General features: G+C 43.8%; 1 protein-coding gene across 2 annotated transcripts; it reads right to left on the reverse strand.

Moving 5' to 3' along the window:
• Positions 1 to 5,999: 5,999 nt before the first annotated feature.
• On the reverse strand, positions 6,000 to 6,860 carry LOC121437749 (skin-specific protein 32-like). Of its 2 annotated transcripts, XM_041637824.1 has the most exons (3): positions 6,747 to 6,860; positions 6,172 to 6,674; positions 6,000 to 6,138 (listed from the first exon to the last, which is right to left on the reverse strand). In XM_041637824.1, exons 1-3 carry the CDS (start codon positions 6,858 to 6,860, stop codon positions 6,000 to 6,002), a joined length of 756 nt encoding a protein of 251 aa, XP_041493758.1. The 2 variants fall into 2 exon arrangements, with proteins under 2 accessions (XP_041493758.1, XP_041493756.1); XM_041637822.1 differs by having other exon boundaries at positions 6,000 to 6,674.
• Positions 6,861 to 10,617: the final 3,757 nt, after the last annotated feature.

The following is a 10,617-nucleotide window of genomic DNA, read 5'->3' on the forward strand; positions in this document are numbered from 1 at the left end:
ATCATCGAAACCAACTCCTCACAGAACAGACACACAAGTAGGAAGAGTCACTATTTTATTCAACAAGAATATATTGAGCGTCATCCAATGCACGTGTTTGGTGATTTCCAGCCAATAAGGCCCAGTTGTCCCTTCAGAGTACTAAGACTAGCAGTGTGATGGACAGGTCTCCTGCAGGTCTACGTGTGCAGTACACAGGGCTGGCACGTGCCCTCATTGCCTGCCCTTCCCAGCATTCTATTCCACCCCCTCTTTCCCCCCGCGCCATAGCCTAGTTCAACACCCATCTGCCTCACCCAGCCGATGTGCAAATCGGGTCATGAGTTACCATCAGCTGGGTGGGGATACAGGAATGACATCTGATGATGAGATAGTCTGGTCAGTTTCTGTCTGATGAGTTGGTCCAGATCCCTCTTACTGCCAAGCACTGACTCTGCTACTCCTTCCCCTTTAAGTGGTACTTGTAGTTACCAACCACACCTCTGTCCTGTTTCCAGTATCTTAGGAAGATAGTCTCTGTGATCTTTGAGGAAGATCCAGAGAATTAAAATCCAGTCTATTCAAGCTACAAAGGCCCCATCTCCCCCGAAATCACTCATTTTACAGAAAAGTAAACTTAGGTCCAAGGATGTGATTTATTCAGTGTTACAAGAGGAGTTTGTGGAAGACTTGGGATACGAACAGAGGCAAGAGGCTGGAAAGTGAGCATTGTAGTGTTAAACAATTTATCTTGATAACTAAAACAAAAATTTTCTCTCACTGCGTTTTACTACATAGCAAAGGATTTCCAATCATGTTAACGCTTTCATGCTTTTGATCTGACTACCCTCTTCTTACTCTCTAAGCTGACATGCATATGTATTGGTTGCAGTCCTGGGACGGAAGCTGTAACTCTGTTCCTAAGATGTTCTAGGTGTTATTGTAGGTGATATCATGGTGACCCTGAACACAGAGGTCATGTTACCTGCCTAGAGTCACAGGGTCTCTCTCAGATCTAGCTCTTACCATAGAGCCATCTACTGCTCACTTCAGACTCCTAGTCATTCAGACCAACTGTCCCAGTGCTCTGAAAGAGTATACCACATACATAGTGACCAGCATAATGACTGGCATATAGAAGACCTTCAACTGTGTGTTGATGGTCATTATTTTCTACTTTTTCCCCCTAGGTGATAAGAATAAGCAGATATGAGAGATTTTTCTTACGGATTCATTAAATATTGAGCATAGATTTGTATGTGTGTAAGACTCAGAAATACATATTTATGTTTTTACTGGATTGGGGAACGTTGAATCTATCTACATTAGCTGTACATGTTAGGGGTTTTATGGAACCATCATCCTGGGGTGGGGGTATAAAAACTATCCTGCTCCAGGCAGGGGAGTTGGCAGTCTGCTCAGATGACTTTCCTACTCCAGAAATCTGTGGTGAAGTAACTCATGCTAGGTTCCACACACAGCAGCATGGCCTGTCCAAGGAGACACTTTCCCCTCACAGGGATTTGGTGCTAAGGTCTGGGTTTGGGGAATTCTCTTTGTTAAGTTCCCAGGATATGTCGTGGCAGGAATAGGAGTCAGGAAATCGGGGTCATTTTACATAAGAAGTGGCATATGATGGTTTAAGTTATAAAATGCAGGCTAGCATTTTGATTAACCTAAAGATTCCTGCAAACCAAATACTTCGAAGGCCATACTTCTATTCCATCCGTTTTAGAAACAGAAGTGTTATGGCCATGTACTAAAGAGGTCCTCATACCAGAATGTAGTGTCACCTAATATTGGCCCTTACCCCAACCTGTCACTTTAAAGTTGTGCCAACTAGACACAACAATAGTTACATTTGGGATTAATACAAAATAAGATAAACAAATGTTATTGTGCAATTGCTTTATGATATGTTTATTTGTACTAAAATATGAGTTTTTTCAGTATAGAGAAATAAAGTTAAAGCATCAAATGTTGTCACCTGTGTCCTTGCATCCTCAGAGCTTAGATTCCTCTGGTGACTCCAGCCACTCTTACCGGTGCTATATGGCCTCCCCTGCTGACCACATACCCCCTCTTCTGTCAGTCAAACCCTTGAATGTATTGAGGCCCCTAGCACAGGACCCCATGTATGCCCCACCTCTGCAGGGAGGAGCTTCCCTCCCAGCTAATAGTCCTGTCCCACCTGGAAAAGCTACACTTTCTCTGAGACATCTCATTCTGTCCTCCCAACCAGGATCAATTACACAGCACTTGGTGCCCTCCTTCATAGTGATCATCCTAGATCGATAATCCCATCCCTTTTTTAGGATATTGAATTGTTCATGTTCTATCTTGAAAACTCCAAAATATTACCTGCATCAAAATAGATTTCAATATCTATTTATTGACAAATCCTTAGGAATATGGCATGTGTGCTGCCTATAGTATTTACAGAATGGCCATGTTCCTGAGAGCAGCCAAGCTCTGGCTTCTGGATGTTTGGTTTTCTGAAGTCTGCATAAAACAGGGATCTCTGACATCCAGTGTTGGGTCCACTGGGAGGAACTTCAGGTGCCTTGGAAGGCTGAACACTCCGCATTTCTTTTCTAGGTGTCCATCTAATACATAGCAGGGCTTTCCTGAAGATGTTGGCTGTAGAAAGTATTGATGTTCTGTTTTATCTGTGTCTTCATGGGGGTCAGGGACTTTACTTTCAAAGTGAAAAAAAAAAACTTTCATAGATTGAGGATAACACATGTAATTCATGCAATTTTCTGAATGTATGTTATATTTCAATGTAAAATTTGAGAACATCTTAGAGGTTTTAACGAAGGAGGAGGAAGAGACCTTAAAGTGGGATATAGGAACCCATATATGGTCCTGCCCCATTTGATGTCAGGACTCAAGAAACAGGGACTTGAGGAATGCCGGTCACCTTATGTTCAAGGCGAACCTGGCCTATATACATGGTCCAAGCATGCCAGGGCTGCATATGGAAAACTTGTTTTGACAAAAAGGCCAATAGCTAAGACCTAGTTAGATAACTCAACTGGGTGCACAATGCAATATTAGAAGTAACAAGATACAATTAGATGCACTGTCCTAAGTAACATTTAGCATTTGATATATTCAGACACTACACCCACAGAATTTGAAGGGAAAATGGATGGATCTGGAAAGTATGATATTAAGTGAGGTGAGTCAAATTCAGAAATATTCTCATCTGTAGATTCTAGCCTGTAATGTATGATGGATGGATACATAAGTGGACAGACTGATAGATAGTAATGTAAGTGTGTACAAAGCCAAACACCAGAAAAGAGAGTGGCAGAGACATAGCTCAGTGGTTAAAAGCACTTGTTGTTCTTGTAGAGGACCAAGATTTGGTTCTCAGCACCTATATAATAGCAGTTCACAACTGTCTGTAATTCCAGTTCCAGAGATACTTTTTAATGCAGCAAGTCATATAGAAAAAAAAATATCATTACCTAGTATAAGAGAAGGAAAAGAGTTATTTGAAAGATGACTCAATATTTTAGAGTATTTACTGCTCTTGCAGAGGACCTGGATTCAATTTCGTGTACCCACATGGCAGCTCACAGCTACTTGTACTTCCAGTTCCAGGAGACCCAATTCCCTTTTGGCTTCTCTGGGCACTACACATACATGTGCTTAAACTCACCCAGGCACACATACATACATTTAAATTAAAAAATATTAAGAAAAAGGAAACTATTAAAAGTATTGCTGGTGCTAGCTACATAGCTGTTATTCCACCAATACAGAAAAGTGTCACATTGTAGAGTAAGCAGCATTCTGTCTTCCTGGGTTGCAGGTACCACTTGACGGTGCACGAAGAACACAAGGTCGTGGGCCAGTCTATTCCTGACTCTGAGGAGGGCAGCCTATGACTGGGACACAAGCTTAAAGGGGCTGTATGGAGAGATGCCATATGGTTTAAGGAGCTTCAGGTCATTAAGCTTTTAAAAACAACAGGACACTGAAGATACCTAAAAACTTCCTAATTATATACCATTATCTCTCTCTCTCTCTCTCTCTCTCTCTCTCTGCCATTTATTTATGCATTCACCAAATATATTGTCTCCTTTATGCCAGGTCTGTGTGGTTCTTATGAATAGAAGTTACTCTTGTATGTGCTTGTCAGTGTGTGCGCGCAGGTGAACAAGTTTTCTTGTGGAGAGCTTTGGAAGCCAGAATTCAGTCTCATATGTCCCTTGGGGTGCCATCAACCTTGGTTCTTGCTATTGTTTGTCTGTTTCTTGGGCTCGTTGGTTTGTTGTTGCTGTTTCTAGAAAGGGTCTCTCACCTCCTGACCTGGGACTCCCTGGGTAGACTAAGCTGGCTGACCTGCCCATTACTGGATTACCATGCAGCATTCATGCCTGCACACCACACTGTTTTTATGTGGAGTCTGGGGATACGACTCCTCTTGCGTAAGACACATTTTACCAACTGAGCTATCTCTGGGAGCCACCATCACTTGTGTATTTTTCACGCATGCATTTTAGAGTCGCTGGACATAAAAGTCTTTCCCAATCATCCACAACTGAGTGCTAAGGATAATGGGAACCTGGCCTCAGAGCTAGGATGCCTGTCACACAAAGTTCTCCTTCCTCTTGGAGATCTTTCTCTTTTTTGTTGATTTTATTGAGTTCTACATTTTTCTCTGCTCCCTTCCCTGTCTCTCCCCTCCCCTTCAACCCTCCCCCAAGGTAAAGGTCCCCATGCTCCCAATTTACTAAGGAGATCTTCTTTTTTTCTACTTCCCATGTAGATTAGATTAGATCTATGTATGTCCCTCTTAGGGTCCTCATTGTTGTCTGGGTTCTCTGGGATTGTGATTTGTAGGCTGGTCTTCTTTGCTTATGTTTAAAAACCACTTATTAGTGAGTACATATGATAATTGTCTTTCTGAGTCTGGGTTACTTCACTCAATATGATGTTTTCTAGCTCCATCCATTTGTCTGCAAATTTCAAGATGTCATTTTTTTTTTTGCTGTGTAGTACTGCATTGTGTAAATATACCACATTTTCCTTATTCATTCTTCAGTCAAGAGGCATTTAGATTGTTTCCAGATTCTGGCTATGACAAACAATGCTTCTATGAACATAGTTGAGCACATGACCTTGTGAGCATCCTTTGGATATATACCCAGAAGTGGTATTGCTGCGTCTTAAGGAAGGTTGTTTCCTAATTTTCTGAGAAATTGCCATACTGATATCAAAAGGGGCTGTGCCAGCTTGTACTCCCAACAGCAAATGCAAGATTGTCCCCTTTACCCCTCAACCTTGGAGATCTTTCTTGCTGTCAGGGCTGACCTGAACACTGTCTGTGTTCAGCAGAGTCCTTGCCTCAGGCCTATATCCCATATCCTAAAGAAGAAATGACTAATAAATGAAAAAAATCTTACTACACAAAGCCGGCCAGTATCAAACCACTTTCACGGTAGCAGTACCATCTTATGATGCTCCTGAGATCTGATTCTAACAGCTCTCCAGCATCCGGAAGAGAAACTCAAAGATTGCATAACAACAATAACCAAATTCATGCCCCCTTGAGGACATGTGACCCAACGCCTGCAGATTAGTCAGAAAAAGAAAGAAGCAGACTTCAAACTCAGAGTCTACAGACCCCCTCCTTAACTATATTGAAACTATTCACAGCGTTCTAGAATGTGTGTGTATCCCGGACCGGGAGTTCGCCAGCTTGATCTACTTGGGCTGTCCTTTAGGAGCTTTCATCGAGTAGCTGAAAACCAAGGGCCAGAGGAGGAACACGAGGGTCTGCACTGGGAAACATGAACACCGAGCAAAGAAGTCAACAGGAGCCAAAGTGCTTGCATTCGGAGCTTTATTCATGCCAGAGTTTGGGGGTTATGCTAACTCTGGCAGGATGCCTTGATAAAGGGGTCAAGTAAGGAGGGCCAAGGGAGCTGATGGAGGCTGAGGATGGGTGGGTTCAGAAAACATAGCAGGAGGTGAATTTTGGAAGCAGAGCTGTCCCTTTGTACTTAACAGCAGCAATCATCCCCACTGTCACAGCATGCAGGACCTCGGGACCTCATGGGAATAATTCCCAAACAGCAGCATCCAGAGCCACAGCCGCAACCTCCGCAGCCTCCAGAGCCGCAGCCTCCACAGCCTCCAGAGCTACAGCCTCCACAGCCTCCAGAGCTACAGCACCCAGAATCCTCACAGCAGCTGGAAGATCCGGTGTTCCATCCTTGGGGCCGCTGGACCCAGCGTCTCAGAGGACTCACCCCAAAGGTCCTGGGAGCCAAACAGCAGTAGCTCATGGAACAGGGAGCAGAGCATGGGTCAGGGGCACCACCCTGAGAACCTGAGCCACCAGAAGAAGCCTGAGCGTAGTAGGTCTGGCTAGGCGCTGGATACTGGACATAATACGTCTGAGTCTGGCAGGGAGCTGGGCATTTGACACAGGTCGTTTGGCATGGGGCTGGGCACTTCACATAGGTTGTCTGGCATGGGGCTGGGCACTTCACGTATGTCTGGCAGGGAGGTGGGCATTTCACGTATGTCTGGCAGGGAGCTGGGCACTTCACGTAGGTTCTCGTCTGGCATGGAACTTGATATTTCACGTAAGTTTGAGTGGGAACCGGAGCTGAGTATCTCACGATGGTTTGAGGCTGACAAAAAGCAGGTCCCGGAGCATAAACAGTTTGGACCTGGCCTAAAACTTGGCCTGAAGCCTGGCCTGAAGCCAGACCTGAACCAGAGCCTGAAGCCTGGCCTGAAACGGATCCTGAAACCTGGCCTTTCCCAAAGGCACCGCTGCCACTTTGCCCGGCTCCAAGTCCCGAACCCTTCACACAAGATGGAAGGAACTGCGGCTGCTTCTGCTGGTCACACATCCTGCTGCAGTTTTGAAAATTCTGAAAAGAAAAGATTCATCAAAACCGCAAGAGTAGAAAGATTTCCAGAAAATTGCTCAGGGCATCCTCCCGGGAGGATGATCTGAAAAAGGTCTCTTTGAGGTGTTAGCACCCAGAGCCTGTCCGTCCATCAGTAAGTTTGGTGCAGCATCAAGGATTCTAGGCTCACTTCTTTCACCTTTAACTGACTGTGTGATTTCAAACTAATCACCATTCACCCCCGAGGCTGCTGTACACTAGGAACTAGAGGGCTTAAAACAGCAATCCCATTTCTTTCAAACTCTCCACGTTTCCTCTCTTTTCTTCCGTGTCTGCGTTGTGGATTAGTCTTGCATAACTCTTCATCCTGTTTACCCTCAGTCACTACTTCTGTTCATAGTAGCATCCCTCCTTATCCCTTCTGATCCAGGAAGTCCTCAAGGAGGGAATAGGTATTTGTGCCTGGGCTAATCTGACTCTTAAACTGAACCTGGCAGAGCAAAACTCAGACTCAATATTTAGTGTCTAGCACCTGCATTGGAGCACTTGCATATAGGTTCATTTCATTAGTAACGGGAACTGAGAAGAGAAGGCACAAACAACCGCAGAGGAACCCAGTTCTCTGAAATCTCTGCCCATGTAGAACTGGCGCTCCCCTCTCCAGCCTGAGTTAGCTTCCCACCATTAATGGCATCCCGCTTCTTCATAGGTGTCCTCAGTGTCTAGTCCTGGCTCATTCTTTATCCCACAGCACTCCACTGCAACTCCACCTTGATTCTATTTCTTGCCAAGTCCCTCTCTCAGGGAACAAGACTTACCTTTCTTTCTGGCAGTAGCAACACTAGAAGTCAAGGCTCTGGGAACTGGCATCTGGTGAGACTTTTTATAGGGTGGCAATGAAGCAATTTGATGCCATTTAAATGAAGCACCCGAGGCACGAGGACAAGGGCTGATGTCGCATTGGTGAGATTCCACCCCAGTATGTCTGGCTGTTCAGTCAGAGGCAGAGCATGTCTCTACTTGACACTGAATTTTCCTAAATATGAGATAAACGGCCACCTTCTTCATGAAACAAGTGTCTTTCTTTCCCTAGAAGCCATGCTTCATTCCTGTGCAATCTCACCATATGGTAGGGTCGTTCAATAGAGACCCTCAATATTTTATACATGGGGCCAAAAGCTAATCTATGTCCTTCCAACCTGACATTTACATTTCTTCTGGGGACTTTGGTGGTGGTTTATCCTGGTCTATGTTACTTGGGGAAAGACTTTGCCATGGTAGGCTCTAATTCAGAATGATAGGAAGGTCGCCAAGAACTTATTTATTCCATGAACCATAGGTTGTTCTAGGTTAGTTTGGGAACTGGATGGGTGCTGTAAGATCTCAAAATTTAGGGTTTAGGTCTGTATTGGCTCATCTCAGCTTCTTCCATTCCCATGGGCTTCCTTCAACTTATTTTCCTGGGTCTCTCTTCCAGGAATAGATTCCAGGAACCTAGGCTTGAAGGAATTCCAGCCACATGAACATGAATGATGATAATGATAACATCTATCATTTGGTTGATTACTACTATGTGCCAAAAAGTTCATGAGACAGATGCATGCCATAGAGCCTGAAGTTGATAAAAGGGGGTTACGAAGCATCCAAAACGAGTAAGTGGGCAAGACAGAATTCAAGTGCAGCTGGTCTGCTGTCGCAGGCATGATCTTTATCACTACCAGATAGTATCTTTCATGATTGAATTATCTTTGAACTCCAACCACATTTCCCTTTCTCAGTGTAGTAGATGTAGAAAGAAAGACAGTCTTTGCCATAACTCTGTGTGGTAGGCTATAGAGGAAAATAAGAGCCAGAGGTCCAGATGTCTCACCGTAGTCACCATTATCAGTGGACAATAGAGCACCATCAGTATCTAGACCCATAACCCAAGACCTTCTCACTGAGCCCTGAGAGAAGTGGGTGATATCTGCTATGGGGAGGCAATCAAGTCTGTGCCCGGAATTGATTTCAAATGCCACTTCCTCAGATCAACCTGTCAAGGCTTCCCAAGGTCACTGTGACCTCTCAGGTGGAAGGTGGTTCCAAATTGGCTCCAGATAGATCCCCAGTTCCCAAGGATCTATTATCCAGAATCCATGAACTCTTTCCTAAAGAAAATCAAAGTGCCTCTAGGTCACTGGTCCTGCCACACCCCACTCGGGTTATACAAAGTCTTCTCCTGAACAATGTGGAGGAAACAAGAGGAAAGTGTCCAGGCTCTTCTCAGCTTTTCCTGTCTCCATGTAGGCTTGCCATACTATGTATCATCCCCATGAAACCCACTGTCTGTCAGGGGGAAGGAAAAGTAAAGGGGGATACTGGACTGTATAGTCCTCAGTTGTTTCCTATGCCTGATGTTTTATGGAAAGAGGAAAGAAATGGTATCTTGGGGTGGAGTGGGGTGAGGTGTCAAACTCTTCACGGAAATAACTTGTCATTTGGTCTTTGCAATAATGGCTCAAATAGAAGAGGACATGAATAGACAGCTGTGAAAAAAATCACTTAACTAAAACTAAGAGAGCCACAATTTAAGACCGGGCATGAAATACCCCAGTCTATTTTTTCTCCTCGGCATGCTGCCTCTGATTGGCGGCCACCTGTTTCAGTTGTGCAGCCCTCTCCATTGTATGTAGTGCCAGAGTCCAGCTCCAACAGGGGTCCAAAATGTAGGACGGAGGTGTGGAGTTGGCGAGAATGCAGACACTGACCACCAGCTGTCATTCAAGCGAGTGGCTCTGACTAGCTCCAGACGTCTTTATAAATGCAGGTTCTAAAGCAATCAAGCACTAACGGTTTCAATCCACTTCTCTCTAATCCGCATCTAAGAATCTTCACATTTACCCATTTGCCCATTTTTAGATTCTTTTCCTCTTCCCCCTCCCTTATTGTCATTAATTAACCTTTACCCCACATGTAAGCATGAATTAACCTTTACCTAGGCATAAATTGACATTTACCTCATATCTAAGGCTGAATTTTATATTGCAAGCCAAATGATTATATCTAACCAGACACATTCTGTTTGTGTTGTGCCCAGGCTGCAGCAGACATGTAGTTACACAAAGGAAAGATATTCAAGCCCTATAGTCAGTCGTTAGCAGTATGATGCTTTTATATTTTTTTGCAGTCAGTAGAGGGTATGGTACCATACCTAGAATAATAGTTTCCAGTGCAGGTCTTAGTAATTTCTAAGTGGTCTACATATTGATTTTATGTGAGCAACAGTTTAACTATATGGTCCTGTTCTTTTTTAATACATTCTCAGAATGGCAATGATTGATACCTAATTCTTTACTGTTGGATCCAAGTTTCTGTTCTTCCTAGAAGTTTCTACATATACTTTTACTTTCAAGGAACTGGGATTTTAACTGAAAAATGTCTAACCATTCATGCCCTGACACCAGAAAGATATCTGACCTTTCATTCCCTTTATCTTTTTCTTATATGTTCCCACAGGTTTTTAATAACATTTCTTAAGAAACCATCTCCTAGGAGGGAGGTCATTGGACTTCCCACAGGACAGGGATCCCTGACTGCTCTTCGGGCTGATGAGGGAGAGGGAGTTGATTGGAGGAGGGGGAGGAAAATGGGAGGCGGTGGCGGGGAGGAGGCAGAAATCTTTAGTAAATAAATAAATAAATAAAATTAAATGACACAAACATATACCATACTATAAATACACCATCATATAAATCTAATGATATAATTATATTAAAAT

The sequence above is a fragment of the Microtus oregoni genome, unplaced genomic scaffold, assembly GCF_018167655.1.
Source record: "Microtus oregoni isolate MIOR12 unplaced genomic scaffold, Mior012 000054F_ref0000373, whole genome shotgun sequence".
Taxonomy (NCBI): Eukaryota; Metazoa; Chordata; class Mammalia; order Rodentia; family Cricetidae; genus Microtus; species Microtus oregoni.